Here is an 18,994-nt window from a genome sequence, read left to right on the forward strand (position 1 = left end):
TCTGGCATCAATGCTTTCCCTGGATCCATGCCTTGGTCCTTGATCCTCCTGCTGCTTGGATGGCTGACCCAAACCTGGTCACCTTCCCTTCCTGTCCATATTTACGGTGGTCCGACTCTGTCGCTGTACTTAGAAAATGTTAACCTGGAGCCCGGCGCAGTGGCGCAAGTGGCTAAAGTCCTCTCCTTGAATGCGCTGGGATCCCATATGGGCACCAGTTCTAATCCCGGCAGCTCCACTTCCCATCCCGCTCCCTGCTTGTGGCCTGGGAAAGCAGTAGAGGACAGCCCAAAGCCCTGGGACTCTGCACCCATGTGGGAGACCTGGAGGAAGTTCCTGGCTCCTGGCTTCAGAATGGCTCAGCACCAGCCGTTGCAGCTACTTGGGGAGTAAATCATCGGATAGAAGATCATCCTCTCTGTCTCTCCTCCTCTCTGTATATCTGACTTTGCAATAAAAATAAATCATAAAAAAATATTAACATGCCTGCTGTCACTTGGTAACACTATCCTTTTCTGGGCTCCCACAGGTCAGGTCCCAGCAAGTAGGTCCTGGCCTGCCACTTGGGGGTGATGGTTCCCATGTACCAAGCAACCAGAGCTCTAGAAACTCTCCTGGCTCCAATCTGGCTGGAAGGGTTTCAGACACCGAGCTCCTGGTGGGCCTGGACTGACCACCAGGTCACATCCCACCTGGTGGTGAGGGACGTCTAGGGACGGCCAATCAGTGCTGTGCTCACCAGCACTGGTGAGGGACATCTGGCGATGGTCTATCAGCGGTGTGCTGACAGCTGTGCTGACTACAAGGTGGGGATAAAATCAAGAGGCAGTCAACGGTGTCAGCCCTGAACAAAATCAGATGAAGCCGAGAGGTTATGAAGGGAGGGCTCTTGTGCATGACTGCCTGGGAGGAATTCAGTCTGTCCCCTCCAGAACACAGCAAACCCACTTCTTCAGTGTTAACGTGACTCCTGCAGCAGCAAGGTCCTCCAGATGAGGCCAGTTACTGACCCCTGTATGACAGGGTAAACTTTTCTGGAGTGGCTCACCTGCTGCTCCTCCCACTGCTGGATCCCTGTAGCCAGGACTCTGGCACAGCCTAGGGCTGTCTGACATGACACAGCTACAGGTGGTAAGACCTTTACCCAAAAGCTAAAGAGCCATCTGTCATTGCAGATCCTTCGGGAACCTGGAGGCCTCCACCTCTTGCAGATCCCAGCCCTCTGTGAATGGACCAGTTGCCTTGTCATCTTTCTCCTCTGACATTGTTGTGCCTAATTTCCCCTTTAGAGATTCCTAATTGATATCGGCAGGGTTGGTTCTTCACCATACCTGCTGATTTCTAGCCAGGGTTTGGCTCATGGAGGTTTACAGTCAACACCAGCAGGGCTGGCTGCAGGTGCCTCATCCAGCCCAGGCCCTCACACTTCATAGGTACCTTAAGCTTGGCCCGGAAGGTCCTTTGTCCTTTATGCAGTGTTGGCTAGCTCCCCTTGCGCCCCCACCCCTTTTTAATCACTTTTGATTTCAGCCTCCAAAACAGACTCAAGGAGTGCTCAATGCAGTACCCTTGGGCAGCTCCAGTCACAGGTGTTGGAGGGACAGTGGGAGAGTTCAGCTGCTGCTGGCTGAACATGTCTTTCAGGAGGGAATGGCTGGGAGGGGTTCCAAGCAAGAAGGACTCTTGGAACCCCCTCTAAGAGACAAATGTGAAGAGTAGAGGAAACAGGTTGGGTGTGCAGTGCTGGCCACAGCAGAGAGCAGGCCAGGGGGTCCTCCCCACTGTAGAAGGAAGCAGTGCTCGCTCAGGAGCAGACAGGCAGGCGTGTGTCTCTTATGTGGAGAAAGGCACAGGCAAGATGGGGTTTTACAGATTTATTTTTAAAAAAACAAAACAAAAGGTTAAAAAAGTCCTTCATTTCCAACCCTCCCTGGGGGTGTGGGTGGGAAGAGAACAAGCTGAGGCGGATGCCCAGCCCCTTGCTGGAAGAGGCCCACCTCGACCCCAGGAGCCTTCTGTAAGGGACAGGACACTTGCCTCCAGCCCCGCCTCGTCTCCTCCTTAGGTAGCTCAAACTGCTGCTAGAGTTTATAAGCAAGGAAGTGTGGGAGTGGGAGGGCATGGCTGCCTGCTTCCCATTGGCAGAGGTGCCCACCCACCCCGCAGCCCCTCGGTGAGCAGCACGTGGCCCTGGAGGCTCAGCCTCCTTAATGCTGTTTGGTGAGACAGCAGGGCAGTCTGAAGACGTCACAGTGTGGGGCGGGGCTTCCAAGGCCCCACTGAGTCTGACCTCTGTCTGCTCCCATGCCTGCCTCCACAGCAGGGCTGCACCCTTCTCTGTCCCCATCCTAAGGCGGGGTGGAGTCCAGGACAAAGCACGAAGTGGCTGTTTGCTACAAAACACCTGGAGGCGCCAGAGGGCGTCCCTGGCCTCTCTCTCAGTCCAGGCTCCCACAGTCACACAGTCACACACACAGCGTTAAGGCGTCTGTGCCAGCAGGCACGGCCATAATGGGCCCACGGCTCCCTGTCCCCCTGCAGGGGTGTGGGGAACGCCCCCGCTGCTGCAGAAGCAGGCTGGAGGGGGAGAAGCTGGCATGGAGAAGAAAGCGGGGGTGGGGGTGGGGAAGGGAGGAAGAAAGGCAAGCACGTTCTAGGCCTTGCCAGGCCTGCTGGTTGCCCTTGGAAGTAACCCAACCCAGGTTGGGAGCCCTGACCGTACGCCCCCTAGAAAATGGGGGACAGGGAGACGGGAAGAGAGTGGGGCTAGCGTCCTGGGACTTTGGAGGAAGCCAGTGCCATCATTATTTACAAAGCATAAGCCCCATCTTCTGTGCCGCCTACCTCTCTGCCCCTCCCACAGAAATGGAAGGCCCCTGAGAGCCACGGAGAGGGTGCCTGGACCCCCTCGCCAGCCATGCCCTTGGGGAGAGCCCTTCCTCCAACCGGCTCCCTTTCTGGGCCCCTCAGGAATGTCTGGCTCTCTGCTCGGCCGGAGGAGGAGGAGCCCGGCCGCGCGGCGCCACCCTACGAGTCCTTGAGCATGCTGATGCGAGCGTAGATCTTTAGGGCCGGCCCCAGCTTGATGTTCATGGCACTCATCAGGTGGTCTTCCTTGAGCAGCAGCAGAGCCTGCCCGTCGATCTCCTGGGCACGGAACTCCTCAGCTATTTCCTGGCAGCCTGGGTGGGCAGCACCAAACACGGGACCGGTTAGCACATTCGCAGGCAGCAGCCACTGTGCACCATACACTGTGGTATCACGTCTAACCCTTGGGACCATCCTGCGAAGGCTACTCCTGGTGCCCGCCACCTACCCACACCCTGGCGCAGAAACCCCTCCGCAACTCAGCAGGTGCTGGGGATGGGACAATGAAGGATTTCTCACTGAGGGCCCAGCACCTGTCACCTTGCTCTTTGGCCCAATTTATTTTGGAGTCAGCTGGCCACCTGGGCAGGAGGCACTCAGCCCCCCAGAGAGGACTCCCGCTGCTGACCTTCATACACTGCAGCCCTGGCTGCCATTTCAGCTGAGACTCACTTGGGCGCCAAGTCAGAAGTGCTCAGCTCAGCTACTCAAACTCCTGACAACACAGAACCCTTGCAGTTGCAAATGATGGCTGTTCAAAGCCACAAGGTTGTGGACTAATGTGTATCGGGACAATAGATTACAAGTTTGGGTACCTGGAAAGAGAGGTGGTGATGTTTAAAAACAAATGAACAAATAGGAAACCAACTGTAAGTGAGGGCACAGCCTCATAACCGGCTGGGCAGGAGCTGGCTGTAGAGTGTCCAGTCTCCTGGCCCCAAGGATGCTGCTGGAAGGCTCAGGGGAAGTAAGAGAACTGAGGCTGCAGAGTGCAAGCTGAGGAGGGCGTCCATCCCTCTGCTGGGAGCGGCCCAGGAGTGTGTTATGAAATGACACTATTGGGCAACTCCACTGGTGGTTACAGCCAAGTTTCAGGCACCTAAAGAGCAGAGCGAGCCAGCCTAGAGAGCGTTCTGGTGGGGTGTAGCAGGTGTCACCTGGCTGCTCGCAGTTGCTCACCGTAAAGTAAGGGAGGAACAAGAGAAAGTAAACTACACATTGCTCCACAGCCAGGAGGCAGCATGCAAAGGCTGGCAAGTGCCCAGACTCCCCAGATGCCAAATGCTGCCAATGCTAAGAGATGGTTTCGAAGCAGAGGGCAAATCTCTCCAGAGCATAGTCTGAGGGTATGACTTAAATCTTCTGTTGAGACCTCAGAAAGATAAAAGGCGGCATCCTGGAGAACTGGTCCTTTAAAACGATACAAAACAACCACCACCACAAACTTATTTGAGAAGGAGATTTTCCATCTGCTGGTTGGTTCACTCCCCAGACTCGGCCAAGCCAAGGTCAGCACTGGGCAACTCAAGCTGGGTCTCCCTCTGGGATAGCAGGGGTTTCCTGCTCTCAGTGCACATTAGCAAGAAGCTGAGGTGGGTCAGAACTACAGCCAGGCCCTCCCAATATGGGCCATGGACACCCCAGACAGCTGCACCAAGGGTCTGCCTGAGAGCTCACAGCTGAGGCATGGGGAGTGTCCTGCAGCAGTGATTAGCAGCCCCAAATGCACTGGCCCTCGACCTCCCAAGAAGCCGAGGCAAAGAAAAGCTTATCTTGTTCCCAGTTTGGGGAGTGGTTTCTGTCTCATGGGAACTGGCCCCAATCAGATCCACATGCAGCCCACTGGGACTGTTTTAAGTGCACAGTACTGGCAGCAACATTGCTAGCTGGGATCCACAGGGTTCAAGGAGACAGACACCAAGCAAAGCAGGCTGTGGAAATGACAGTCCAGAGACCCAGGCTACCTGTCACAGCGATGCAAGGACAGCTCAGGGTGGAATCGAGAGCAGGGAGGATCGTTCCTAGAACAAGCCAGGGGGATTGGCGACTCTCAGGGCTCCGAGCTTTTCCCTTCCCAAGCGGGGGTGCAGTTACAGTAGTTATCCTATGCCTCCATGCTCTACTCCAGGTCTGCACAGGGTCACAGCTCACACATCTTCAGAGTGAGACAAACCATGCTTGAGAAACTGGTCCCAGAGAGCCGCACGCATGCCCAACGATGAGCTAAATGACAAGGTCCTAGGCTTCCACCCCATGCTGTGACCCGTGAGAGTCCTGGGGCGGGTGAGGGGATCTGCATGGGGAGGCACGCCAACCGCTAGGGGCCAGGACAAGCCCACCTTCCACCAGCTCCCAGGGTCACGACTTGTGAATTTCCTCCCACTGGAACTGGGGTGACCTCATGGCCAGTGAGATACTGGAGAGGTGACAGCCCATGGCAGAAGCTGCACCATGCAGGGTACTTGGCTCTGCTCCCTGTGGGGAGCACCAGGCCCATCACCAGCACATGCCAGCGGATCCCTGCAGAAGCCCACCTGGAGACCACTGAGGCCATCTGCTAAAAGTTGGTCCCTACTTGGCATCACCTGAGGGAGGCACTTCGGAAGGGGAACCTGCAACCCAGGGAAGGCTGTCAGGGGACTCCAAGCTTGGCCAACACAACATAGAACCTTACAGGACTGCTTCTCCAACCCCTTCCCCTCAGCAACTGCTGTCATCACGTGGGAAGTGCCACAGCACCTAATACAGAGCCAGGATTTCAGTCTGTGCTCTCCAGAGACTGAGCGACAGGCTGGCAGTGCCACCCATGCCTGGCTTGGTTACTGGGCAGGTGAGAGCAGCAGCAGTGGCACCGTGGCCAGGTGGGGCAGGTCCCACTGCAGGCACATGGGAAGGGTACAAGGTCAGCCTCGTGCACTCCAGCTCTGGAGTCCAGCCCTCGCAGGCAAGTGCAACTGCTGTGCAGGGGTTACTGCAGCATATGGCCACACTCTACCCCAGGGCTTGTCTCCTGCCTCTCAGCGGACGGCTGGCCGTTATCTCCCACCCTGGCCCAAGCCAGCATGTCATTTGCCTTTGAACTTTCTTACTGATGATGCTCTCGTGGCAGACGGCCTCCATTCCCACCAAACCCCTCTCCTGACCTGCCCCAGGAGGGATGGGTCCGGGGGCACTTCATCTCTGCTTCCTCTCCCCATGCAGTAGTATGCCAGCAGCCATAGTGATTCACAGTGAAGGAGCGTTCTTCACGGTCAGCGTTCTGTGTTAAGACTCCTGTCTCAAGATGAAGTCAGCACCTCATCTTACTCCCTCTGCACCTGAGTCCCAAGGGGCCGAGACCACCTCCTCCCCGCAGTGGTACTGTGGAGGTCTCTCAGACCTTCTCCTTCCTTGCAGCCATGGTCCACCCAGCGCCTTACCTGGCAGAGAGCGGATGAATTCGTAGACGTCCTCTACATTCCACTTGGTGGGCTCACTGGGGAGGAAGTGGTGTCCCATGCCCACCAGGTCCCGCATATGCATGTCCGGGAGCTCCAGGTCCCTCTGGCCTTGCCGCCGGCGGGAGGTGGACGAGCTGGCCGAGATGGGGGACAAGGGCTCCTCGTAGCTTGAGTTATCTGAACAGCGGCTGGAGTCCTCCTGGCTGTGCGTCAGCTGCAAGGCGGCGGTGACTGACAGTGGCACTGTGCCTGTGGGCTGTGGGCAGACAGTGGCTTCAGGTGGGGGCAGCGATGGGCAAAGGCAGTCCTTTTCCTGTCTGTTCCATGGTTGCCCATCAGTGGGTTCCCAGATAGTAGCAGTTTCTGACTGAGCAAAATTCACAGAAATCCAAGCTTTGCAGGATCTACTGCACTGCCTGCAATTACTATCCTTTTAAATGTATTTTTAAGTTTATTACTAGGTAGGTAGGGAGACAGAAACAGTGAGCAAGCACTGACTCCCTAAATGTCTGCAATGGCTGGGCCTGGGCCAGGTTGAAGCCAGGCGTGTAATGCAGGTCTCCACGTGGGTGGCAGGATCCAATTAATTGCACCATCACCACACAATGGTAAGAGCTGGATTCAGAAGCCAGAAGCCAAAACTGACTTATTAATTAGTAATACACAGTGACAGAGAAAGAGGGGAGGTTCATGAAGATCTTCTATCGATTCCAAATGCCTGCTGAAGCTGAGAGCCTGAGACTTCACCCTCACCTCTCATGTGAGCACTGGGACCCAAGCACAATGGCAAGAAGCCGGACTGGGATGCAGGACTCAATAGGCACTGTGACAAGGGATGTAGGCGCCCCATGCTGTGGCTCAACCTGCTGCATCACTAAATCCTCCCTTTAAAAAAACTGTTCACTGCTTTTATTGGAAAGGCCGACTCATACAGAGGAAGAGCAACAGAGAGAAAGCTCTTCCATCCACTGGTTCATTCCCTAGAGTGAACCAGAGCTGAGCCGATCCAAAGCCAGGAGCCAGGATCGTCCTCTGGTTCTCCTACATGTAGATGACTCTGGGCCATCCTCTACTGCTCTTTTAGGCCACAAGCAGGGAGCTGGATAGGAAGTTGAGCAGCTGGGACACTAAGCAGTAATCGTATGGGATGCTGTGGCTTGCAGGTGGAGGATTAGCTAATTGAGCTATTGTGGTGGTCCCACAACACCCACCTTGTAGCCAGCATCCTAACTGCGGTGAGGAGGGAGCGGTAGAGAGATAGACGGAGGGAGAGAGCTCTCCACTGGTTTACTCTTCAAATGCTCACAACGGCCTAGGCAATGCAGGTCAAAGTCAAGATGCTACAAGCCCGCCCACGTCCCACTTACAGATAGACCTAAGTACCTGAGCCATCCTCTGCTGTTTCCTGGGAGTGACAGCCACAGGCTAGACTAGGAGCAACGGTAGGAGTTAACGCCAGGCCCTCTGATGCAGAGTCAGCTCTGCCAGGAGTGGGGCTCCACGACAGGGCTCCCTGCACCTCAGCTGGCTCTCAGAATCCCTTCAACTAGCCTGGAAGCAAAGCTGCTCATGCATCTGTCTTCTGAACTACAATTTCTATCAGATTCTTATAGGCACTTTAGGGTGAAAACATCAATCATGGCCACCAGCCTGGTGTGCACTAGGTCATGAGCTTTGGCAGGGCCCAAGGGAGCTCCCGGCAAACGGCCCCTGCCAAGACACACTTCATGAGGGAACATTTTTGGGCCAAAGACAGGTAAAGGATGGATGTGCCTTCTCCCCAGCCCTGCAGGTAAGATGGGGGACCTCAAGAAGCATCTCCTGACAGGTCCATGGCAAAGCGGAAGGGGAAGGTGAGGATGGGCAAGGTCCCTGGGTGCAAATGCAGGGACCCATCGAAGGCCCTGGAAGAGGCCTGTTGACCAGTCCTGGGAAGTGACCACACCAGAGCCTGTCCAGGCGTCGGCCACAGGGAAGGATGGGGACTCAGGGGAACAGTCCTCAGGCCCATGGGCATAGCTCACCTGCTTCTTGGTGTCCTTGGTGAGTGCTGGCAGACTGGCCTTACTGGCTCGGCGACGGTTGTGGGTTGTGGTCCCAGCCTTCTGCAGCTTGCTGCGGTCTGAATGGAAGAGCCCCACACGCTTGGTGCAGCCCACGTTATACCTGTGGAAGATCGGGCAGTCAGGACTGGCCCAGCAGACCTAGGCCCCAAGAAGAGGCTGAGCCCTCACTGGTTCAGATCCTAGTTCCATCATGTCCCATGGGCTGTGTGACTCCAGGCAGGTCACACGCTTCAAATCTCAACTTCCTACTCTGGGGCTGGCAGTTGATAATCACTTTTCTCCAACTGGTGTCACTGTGGCATGAGGCAATACCTGTCAAGTACCTGGCACAGGGGGATGGCGGTATGCACCCATGACTGACACTCTCCACCATGGACATGACCATGCCAGAACACTGCTGTCCCTTGTGCTGGAGGACAGTGGTTTGGCAACGTGTGCTGGAGATGCCCGGCTGCCTGCAGCGCATCCTCGAGGGTGCAGGTGGGAAGGACTGCAGCGTGCAGAGTACCTCTGTCCCACCCTGGCTTCTCCTCTCTCCTTGTGGGGGTGGGGCTCTGCTGAGACACAGACACTCCTCAGGACCTTGGAGTCAGACGGGCCCGACCCCCAGTCTGACTGACTAGCTGTGCCTGCCTGGCCCTCATGTCCTGGTCTGTATGAAGTGGACAACATCAATAGCTGCCTTGCATTGCAGAGTGGCTTTGAGGACAAGACAATACACAGCATCCTACATTCCCTGGTACGTGACAAGGGTTTTTCTCTGCTTATTAGCTTGTTAAGTGGCAGAAAAGCTTGCAAAGGATCACTGGGTGCAGAGTCTCAGGCAAAGCTTTCGGAGGAGGAATCATTCCAAGGGTGTAGGTGTCAAGGGCAGGAAGAAGAGGGGGTGTGCTATGAGCCCTAGGAGGTCAATCTAGTTAAAGCCCATGTTCTTCCCAGGGCTCCACGCTGCTCTCTCTGATCCATACTTAGGGCTCTGGTGTCCTAGGCTGGGTGGTGCTTCGAGGCAAGAGAAGGAAAGAGGGTTGGAGAGGCCTTTCTCTGGCCTCCTGCGGGAGGTAAATGCTGGAAGGACTTGGGCCATGGGGGAAAAGGAACAGATAAGGTAGCAGTGGAGCCAAGGCCACTCACCTCTTTGCACAAGCCATGGAACAGAAGCGCTTGGAACGCTTGAATTTGTAGGCAAAGTCCACCCGGCCACAGAGCTCACACTTGAGTTTGAGGGGAGTACCCTCCTCTTTGGATTCTGAAAAGGATGGAGACTGTTAAGTGTACAGCATGAGAGATGGCCACAGCTCTACGGACAGTTCCACAGGACCACTTGCTCTAGCCTGACTCGCCCTCACAGTCCCCCAGGTGTGATAGGCAGCAGCAGTCCAGCCTGGAAGATGCCAGTGTGGTGCTGTTTCTGAAGGGCTTTGTTCCAGTTCAAGTGCCCAAAGGTGTCTGGTGGAAAGGAAACCTCCCTTTTTGGCCTGAAGCAGAAGCAGATGCTCTGTATGCTGCTCCCAGGTGCCTTCTAGAACTATGTGCCTTACTCTGACCCGTCCCGCTGGCCCAGCTCTCAAGTCCCCGGGCCCACGTTCCTGCACAGTCTGTGCCAGGTTGTGGTGCAGCCTCAGGCTGGCCTCCTAGTGCAGGCTCTAGGTGCCACCCATCCAGTTAATCCTACAACCTGCCAATGACATTCCTAGGGGACTCAAGTGGCTCCTGAATTCCTGAGGCTGGAGAGCAGAGGACATGTCTCCTATGTCCTGCTGTCTAGGGCCAGAGGCTTAGGAGGGACTGGGGAGGTGTTCAGGAGAGGGGAATGTTTACCCGGCACACGGTTTAGGGAGACACGCACCTTGCAGGTAGGGCTCCTCCATCTCTGAGTCTGTGGTGGTGGTGTGATCCTGCTGGGGAAGTTTCTCAGGCAAGAACCCCTGGGCATACTTTTTCTTGAGATTCCCCACCAGCAGGGATGAGCGGCCCACCTGGTGGACGGGTGACATGGGGGTCGTGAGGGTCAGGGAGAGAGGCTCCTTTACCATGCAGTCACATCACAGTCACATGAACCAAGTACCCAACAGAAGCCAGTCTCCCTCTTGCCTCCCCCACACCACCACCCAAGCAGGCCCTACTCTGTGGTCTAGGCCGAGAGGCAAAACATGGGCACTCAAGCACAGGCATGGCTTCCGTCCTGGGCCCCAGGGCTAGGCAGGCTAGGAGATGACCTGGTCTTCTAGGTATCTTAGGGCACACATCAGGTTTGCCACAGTGCAGAACTAACACCAGGCCTTGTGCTCACACATTGCCAGGGGGCCCAGAGCTGGGGCTGGGGTGCCCTGGGGGAAATTGAGCACCCTCTGTTGGCTTCTCATTCTCGTCCACCTCACTACTGCCCTTCCCAGACCAGGGGCACAGGTAGCCGCTTAGGGCAGCAGCAGAAGCTGACTCTGAGCCTTAGGCAATTGCCACCTCACATGTCCTCATTCTGTTGGCTCTGTCCAGGCAGCCCAGCAGCCAAAGACATGCAGGCTGCCTCTGGGTGCTCTGTAATCTGCACCTGCCAGGGGGCCCAGCTGTGTCTGGCGTTACTCCAGGAAAGTAGGGCAGGGCAGGGACGGAGCAGCACTGCAACTGCGTATGGTTACAGAGCACAGCCTGCAGGCAAGGCAGGCAAGAGGTGACTTGTTGTTGACATTTAGAAGGGTGGTTCAGCTGCAGGCTCAGCTCACAGCCCTCCACTGACTTCATCAAGTCACTCCTGGGGCCAAGAATGGGCACGGGACAGATGGCAGCCCCAGAAGGCAGGGCCTCTAGCAGCCAGGGAGCTGCCATCAGGAGAGTGCATGTGCAGCTGGCTCTGGGCTCAGCACACCTGCAGCGCGGGACGGCTTGGCCTCTGGCTCCCCATCCCTGCGTTCTGTGTTCTTGTTTCCCAGAGAGCTGAGGCTTCTGGACAGACAGTGCATGGTGCCCTTCCCAAAGTGCTCCTGGAACACACCAATGGCCCTGGTGAGGCTCCGCTCACCGAAAGCAAGCTGCAGGCGGCGACCCTGAGCCGCATCCCTGTTCCAGCAATCCCTGGAGAAGTCTGCTCCATGCCAGTACTTTCTGTTCTCTATCTAGCTCAAGTTTTCCCATTCAGAAGTTTTGGCATTCACAACTCAAGGACATCTGATTTCACCAAGTCCCTCATCTCTCACCAGATGCATCAAGCGAGCTCCCTTCTAGCCAACGGGTCATAGGTCACCAGAGAGGCACAGGTGAGTCTGTGGCAACCTCTTGCTAGGGCCCTGCCAATCATTACCGATCCCCAACCCCCTTCTGAACCTTTGCAAACATATACAATTGTAGAAAGAAATGGTTCTGACATTTTTTTGGGGAGAGGGAATTAGCAAATTCTTTACATTTTCAGAAATGTTACAAGGAAATGTAAAAATATTCTAATACACATCTAAGATATACTTAAAAAAATAAAAAAAAAAAAGAGGGGAAAAGAAGTAGTCCGTACCGGGAAAGGCTCCGCCCCCTCCTGGATCACAAACCCTTCGATAACATGCGTCAGGATTTGGGGTTTCACAATGGCCTGTGGTGGTTTATTCTCACCATTCTGGGGGGCAGTGCCGGCGATGCTGGAGGCAGAGTTTCCGTTCCCTGAGGTCATGCCGGGGCTGCTGAGGTCGGTCAGTGCATGAACAATGCCCTGCCCTGTCTCTGTAGGAGGAGAGCAGAACAAAGTAGGCCAAGATCAGAACCACAGGCCAGGCCGAGTTGGACTCTCGGTGTGCCGGCCCTTTCTGTGCAGCCAAAGGGTGATGCCAACCAGGCAGGCTCCTCCCCGACCATCCGTCTACAGGTGGCACAGTCTCTTGGTCACACAACCACACATGAGGTTCGTCACTTCTGCCATGGTGCTGCCAGGCAGCCCACAGCCATCCTTACATCCCTCATCATGCTGGGAGCCTTGAGCCAGGCAGCCAGGATCCTGTGTCAATGGTGTGCAAACCTTGGGCAGCACAGCTCTGGTCAAGCAAGGTACCAGTCAGCTTTAGGGTGAGAAGTTAGTACAACCAGATGAGAGGCTCCGCCAGGCTTACGCTTAGGGCATGACGGGAGTTGGAGGGAGAAGTTTCATTAGTCTCTTGGGAGAGTCAAGCCCAGTGAAATATCAAAGCACTGAACTCCAGAAATGACTGTCAAGGGAACTTGGGGGCTGGATCTGAGTGAACACTACTGCATGGATAGAATGATTCCGAGGCAGGTTCCCTGGGCTCTCTTAAGATCTGCACATGCGCATATTTCAGTTCTCCACCAAGGAAGCTGTTAGGCAAGGCTGCAACTTCCACACTGCTGCTACTACTCTGTTCTTACCACTTCTTACCCTGTGCTCAGCTCCACCCAGGGTGATCCCCAACACATCCACTCTCCTCCCGCTCCCCCATTCTGCAGCCCCTTCCCAAGGCTCCTCTAGGAGGCTGATAGCTTTTCCCTACAAGACCCAGCGGAATGTTCCCAAAGGTGTGGTGCGGCACCTGGACATGCCAAGCTTGGCTCACAGGCCTCCTCTCCCCACCTCCAATGGTGGCACAGCCAGACTTGCCTCACTGCTGCAGGGGTATGAGATTCACAAAGACAAGAGGGAGGCCCGTAGACTGACCCCCTCTGTGCTGCAATAAGTCTTATTAATTACTAAGCTGAATCCAACAGTGTGTATACAATAAGCACTTCAAAAATGACTTCAGTGCATTTATTAAGTAACTTCTGTACTATACTTTCTATGTGAAGATGCTCCTGTTAGAGGTTAAAGTTTTAAGCTAGCACCATAGAGTAAGAATTCATGTGCCTGATTGGGCAGCCTGCAGAAATCAAACGTAACACATTGCACGGGACGTTTATGACTGGGTCACAAGGGGCTTGGCCCCCTCAGCTCATTTTCTTACTAGTAGTGCAGGGGCGCAGGACAAATTCTTTCTAATGAGATCTGACAGGCCCTGGGCCCTTAGCCCTTGGTCCTCCCCAGTTCAGAGCTGAGCAGGGGCCAGCCAAGAGCCATCCCTGAGGAGATGTGTCCTGTTGGTTTGTTTAATTGTTCTATGAAACACTGTTACACTATCAAGTTAGGAAATCTCGCTGAAATGTCTATATTTACTTGAAAAAATATTTCAAACAGCATTGTCTTTTCTGTAGATACGGAAAAATTTCTCTCTTGGAACTAATCTTTTCTGTAAAAGTGTCTGTAAACTTAAAAAGGGAAATCTTTATGGGTAAGTAGGAGGGCTAAGTTAATAATACAATCAGCCAAATTATATTTCTCTATTTTACATACTTAAGCCTTTACTTAACAATTATATTATTCTTTGTTACTTAAAGCATTTTCAATCTGCAAAGATAAATATAATCTACAAGAATCAACATCATTATGATTAAGAGTTTAGTAGGACAGCTGAAATTCTGGTTTTAGAGAGTGTCTACACCCGTCTCATTAGGATCGAGCGGAAGCATTCCCTGATAACGTAATGAGCTGAGGACCCGCAGGACTGCAGGGCTGGAATGCCGGTCCCATCTCTTCCCAGCGCGTGAGCTTTCACTAGCACACACCCGCCCAGTGACTTTCTATTGTGTTTGAATACCTCCAAGTAACAAACGCCCACTGCCTCTTTACTGGTTTGCTCCTACCTTGGGCAGCCCAATTAGAAAGTTCTTTCTTGGAGCCAAAAATCTGTCTTCTTGTTAATTTCTACCTAATTATTTTGGTTCTGTTCTTTAAGATCACAGAGAACAAGGCCAACTGGATTTGTCTAACGGGTAAAAAATCCAGGCGCAGACCTGGCTTAGAGGCTGCTGTCACTGAGTGAGTTACGGGTAAATCCCTGTCCCTTGCCGAGCCAGTGTCACGGGCTATAAAATAAGGATGCTAATACCTACCTTACAGTGTTGCAGAGGGGACCAAATGAGATGACAAACAGCAGGAAATGCTCCTGGGGTCATAAAGCAGGGCCACTCATGACCTCAGAGCAGCTCTCTCCTTCCAGTCAAGCCCCCTTTGCTCTTTCAACAACAACTCACAAAGCCAAGTGGCAAGTTCATCACCCTAGGTCTTTCTTGCTTACATCTTTTTAAACATCAGGTACCCAGATTTATTTTTTTCTAAAAAAAAAAAAAAAGAGAGAACTAGTACGTAAGATTTTTGTTTTGTTTTAAACAGTCCTGAGAGCACAGGCAGAAGGAAATGACACACACAGCCCCTTCAGTTCCTCGGAACTTGGGGAGGTGTGCTGGCCCCCCGGCCCCCAGTATGCGTCACCCAAGGGCTTCGGACACCTCGCCTCCTGTTATGGGCTCTTTCCCTGCCCCCACCTCCTCTTTCCCACCTCTCAGAAATGTTGATGTCAAACGGGGGAAATTCTTGAGGGCAGAGTCCTTCCTCATGCCAAGCACTCCAAAGAACAGATTCACCAGCACAGAGCCAGTGCCTGGTGCTTGGGAGCAAAGCCGTCAGATGAGAGAAACAAGCGAATAAACCCTTTCACCACCACATTAGAAATGTGGCTTTTCATAACCCCAGGAGAGAATGAATGCAAGCGAAGAGAAGGCGGGGAAAGTGTCTGGTGAATATACCAAGTTCACAGCTATTTTGTTTCACACTCATCAAGTAAGCCAATAGCTCATCATCTGCTTTAGTAACAAAGGAGTTTGGGCTATTTCTAGAACAACCAAACACAATCCTACCCCCTGCCAAGCTCAGCACGTTGAGATTAATTTAATCTTCTTCCCGCTCTCCCAGGCTGCTTTGCGGCCTGCTTGGGGGAAAGCAGCTTAACAGTGAACTTGCAGAAACCTGCCCTGCTGGCCCACGCCAGATCAAAGAGACAAAGAAACCCCCTATCTTTGGAATTTGGTTCTTTACTCAGTTTTCTTGGCCAGGGATTCCCACAGGTCTCAAATGCACCTGAGACAGGGAGATGGCAGCCCGATGCCATGAGTAGAGAGGCTGGGGGTGGGGAGCAAAAATCTCACCCCAGTGGAAGCTGACCGGCTAGGCGCCAAGCATTCAGATCGAGTGAACAAAACAACCTGAGCCGGGGTGTCCTGCACGACGTGCCACTCCACCTTCAGGTTGCCTCTCTGGGCTCACTTGTTGGCCCTGGCAAAACACCTTTCCCCAGGGTAAAAGAGAGAGAGGCCGCATTGGGTGGCCCATTTCTGGGCTCCTGTTTGTGAAGTTATCTGCTTTGGGACTGTTCACCTCTGTTAAGTAGGGCAGAGAGGCTGTGACTCAGCTCCACACACATTCTTAATTTTTAAACAATTAATTTTATTTATCTGCAAGGCAGATATCATCTATCTGTTAGCCACTACCCAGATAGCAGCCAACAGCCAGAGCTGGGCTAGGCCAGGCTGTATGTAGGAGCCTGGAACTAAACCTTACACATGCCGGGTAGGGAACCAAGTAGTTGAGCTGTCACCTGCTGCCTCCCAGGGTGTGCACCTGCAGGAAGCTGGGATGGCGAGTAGAGCCAGGATTCAAACCAAGGTATGCTGATATAGGATGCCAGCATCCCAAGGAACAGCTCAACCTCAGTGCCAAACACCTGCCCCTCAGCGCTGTATCTTTAGGGACAAATCTAATACCCAAGACATGGTGACAGATGTGACAGGTGCCTGAGGTCTGTCAAGCTGGAGTGCACAGAACCCAAGGTGTGTCACTTTCCACACGGCTCTCTGGCACCAACTGAGATTTGCAAATTGCTTTCTAAGGCTATGGTGATTTGAGGGCAGCCATGCTGGTATCTGCCCACAAGAGGGACACTTCTGGGAGCCTGTCCAGAATAAGAAAGATATTCTTGGGGTCACTGCTTCCTGTTTCAGTGGAGATTTCCTGGGGTGACACACAGCACGATATCTGCCATAGAAGGCTGGAAGTTAGCAAATGCCCTGTGCCCAAGCTGGACAACTTGACAGGGCAGTGGTAGAGCTGCCCTCTGGATCAGCTGCTAGGTGTGATGGGCACAGCTCAAGTCAGCCTGGTGTTGGTGCTGCAGAACCCGGCCACTTTGTAACCAGCATCTTGGGATAAGAACTGCCAGGTATGCTGGGGCACGGTTCAGGTCCAACATGTAAAACAGGCGTTTCTGATGGTGTGCGCAGGCTCATGTCTACCCTGATGGAGTGCAGTTCAGCTGGGTGGGCAAAGCTGGGTAGGAGCCAATAGGGACCGCCAGGGGCAGGTCTCTGGTGCCTTCCACATTCTGCAGACAGCAGAAGCAGGCAGTGTTTGAGTGTGAATCTCCTAAGCAGCCCTGCTGGACAGCAAGTGAAATCAAGCTAGCAGAAGTTTGTGTATCTAAGGCAACACAGCAGGCGCTACCACGTTCCACAAGTCATTTTCTTGAGGTAACTTCTGCTCCACAGATGGGGAAATGAGGTCACCTGAAAAACGCCTAGCCTGGCATCACCTCTCAGAGCCACTCCTGAGCAGGCCCTGCCTTGTGGGTGAGGAAGCACTTTGAGAAGAGCGCCCAAGCAGTGCACTGCAAGTGATGCCCATGAAACCATATCTAAGGGTGCACAGCAGCAGATCCAGGTGACAGACGGGCCCCTGGCATGGGCAGCATGCCAGACTATAGACACAGTAAGTCGAGGGCACAACACCTAGCCCTGCGGGTCACCTGGGACCCCAAAGAAATTAGTACCACCTGAGAGTTGAGGCAGGCAAGAGGCTTCATGAGTTCCAGGGGAAGGAAGAAGAAGGGGAAAGGAGAGGGAAGAGAAAGGAGGAGGGAGAAGATGGAATACAGGAGGGGAAGGAGGTAGAGGAGGAAAGGGACAGGCAAGTTCCAGTTCTATCCTGGGACTCCCTCGGCAGAGCCATTTAATTAGAGACTGGGCTGGTTTTAAAGACTCAGCTAGTTAACAACTTTCTTTCTTTCTTTCTTTCTTTCTTTCTTTCTTTCTTTCTTTCTTTCTTTCTTTCTTTCTTTTCTTTCTTTCTTTTTTAAGATTTATTTATTTTTATTACAAAGTCAGATATGCAGAGAGGAGGAGAGACAGATAGGAAGATCTTCCGTCCGATCATTCACTCCCCAAGTGACCATAACGCCTGGTACTGTGCCAATCCAAAGCTGGGAACCAGGAACCTCTTCCGGGGCTCCCACGTGGGCGCAGGGTCCCAAAGCATTGGGCCGTCCTCGACTGCTTTGCCAGGCCACAAGCAGGGAGCTGGATGGGAAGCAGGGCCACCGGGATTAGAACTGGCGCCAATATGGGATCCCAATGCAATGTGTTCAAGGCAAGGACTTCAGCACTGGCTGGGTTAACAACTTTCTTTAACATGAAACTGCAGTCATTCACACCTTTCCGTGAATTATTCCTTAGATAAGGACTGTTTTCTTCCCACTTAGGGGTAGAGGTCAAGTGTGATGGGAGGCGGGGTGGAGAGTGACTGCACTCTCAGGGGCTGGAACAGGAAGGGTCCCGAGTTCAACAACTTGCTATTGCTTGGGAGGGAGGACAATCCACCCAAGGTCATGACTCAAGGTCAGGGCTCCTGGGCTGCTCAGGTGGAGGGAGGGCTGTTTTTTCTTCAGTCACAGGGCAGCGAACCACCATGCCCGGAGATCTGTGTTTGGGGACATTTCTGGAGCAGAGGCACATGTGCTTTGGAGCAGACGGGATGGGAATGGTGAGATAATTAGCTGAGTGGGACTGCTGACCTGCCAAGGAAGGGATCCATGAACACAGCCCCTAAGAACCTACAAGCAACTCAGCACTGCTAAACACACCATTAACACTGTGTGTCCCTAATTCGAAAATGCTATGGTTTAATATGACTCAGTTTCCCCAACAGGATGTTTACACTAAGTTTATATACAGATCATGCCTGAATTCCCAATTCATGCTGTGAGTGTGAGCATGTGCATTTTGGAATCCAGGTATGAGCCTCTAAAACACACACTAAAGCGGCTCTTGAAGGTGGGCAAGCTGTAGGCTGCTGCCTGCCCTGAGGGGTCCTCAGTGCACAGGGAGGCGGCTGGCAGAAACACTAGGAGCTCCTAACTTTTCGGTTCTGCAAGGACCAAGTTCAGGCAGGCAGGCAGGACACCCAGTGGGCCCTGGCCCCTCAGGCCTCGGGGACACCATCACCCCAGCCCCTCAGATCAGGCTCCTCAGCTCTGCAAACAGGGGCAGCCTGACCTGAGGAGACTCTAAATGGCGAGAAAGGAACAAACAGCAGTGACAGGATCCCTGGGGGTCATGTTGCCGAGCAGAGTGGTGAGCTCTGTAATCCCCAGAGGCTGAGGTGCTAGGTGGTGGTGGTGGGGGGTGTTCCTGCAGGGCCAGGCCACTGCAGTCCTGCTCCAGTGACGATGTACAGTCACCTGACAAGAGTCTGGGTTACAGAACTGGATGGACAGCAGACCAGCTCCGGGCTCCTCAGCATCTGCCGGGAGGGTGGCTCCTCCCACACCGGCAGCCATTACCATACAGCTGACTTTCCTGCTGTCTCTAGGGCACAGGCAGGGAGCCGGACCTTCTGACTCACTCACAATCCCCAGCTAAAGTGTACATAAGCTGAATTGTCAACAGCTGAATGTTTTCCAAGAGGCCACCCCCAGCTAGGAAGGAAGGAAT

General features: G+C 53.7%; 1 protein-coding gene across 8 annotated transcripts in view; it reads right to left on the minus strand.

Moving 5' to 3' along the window:
• Nucleotides 1–1,443: 1,443 nt before the first annotated feature.
• The window catches only part of PHC2 (polyhomeotic homolog 2), a 49,047-nt gene continuing 31,496 nt past the window's right edge, over nt 1,444–18,994 (minus strand). For 7 of the 8 annotated variants that reach the window (XM_040974176.1, XM_040974174.1, XM_040974177.1 and 4 more), the window contains 6 exons: nt 11,874–12,076; nt 10,221–10,350; nt 9,506–9,620; nt 8,333–8,474; nt 6,288–6,564; nt 1,444–3,182 (listed from right to left, as the gene is read on the minus strand). In XM_040974176.1, coding sequence (XP_040830110.1) covers nt 3,028–3,182; nt 6,288–6,564; nt 8,333–8,474; nt 9,506–9,620; nt 10,221–10,350; nt 11,874–12,076 — 1,022 coding nt within the window. In that variant the 3' untranslated portion in view covers nt 1,444–3,027. Of the gene's footprint in view, nt 3,183–6,287; nt 6,565–8,332; nt 8,475–9,505; nt 9,621–10,220; nt 10,351–11,873; nt 12,077–14,287; nt 15,602–18,994 lie in introns of those variants that run through there. The other variant, XM_040974181.1, reaches the window with a different exon arrangement.

Source organism: Ochotona curzoniae, unplaced genomic scaffold (genome assembly GCF_017591425.1).
Source record: "Ochotona curzoniae isolate NIBS_2020 unplaced genomic scaffold, NIBS_Ocur_1.0 contig_2404, whole genome shotgun sequence".
NCBI lineage: Eukaryota > Metazoa > Chordata > Mammalia > Lagomorpha > Ochotonidae > Ochotona > Ochotona curzoniae.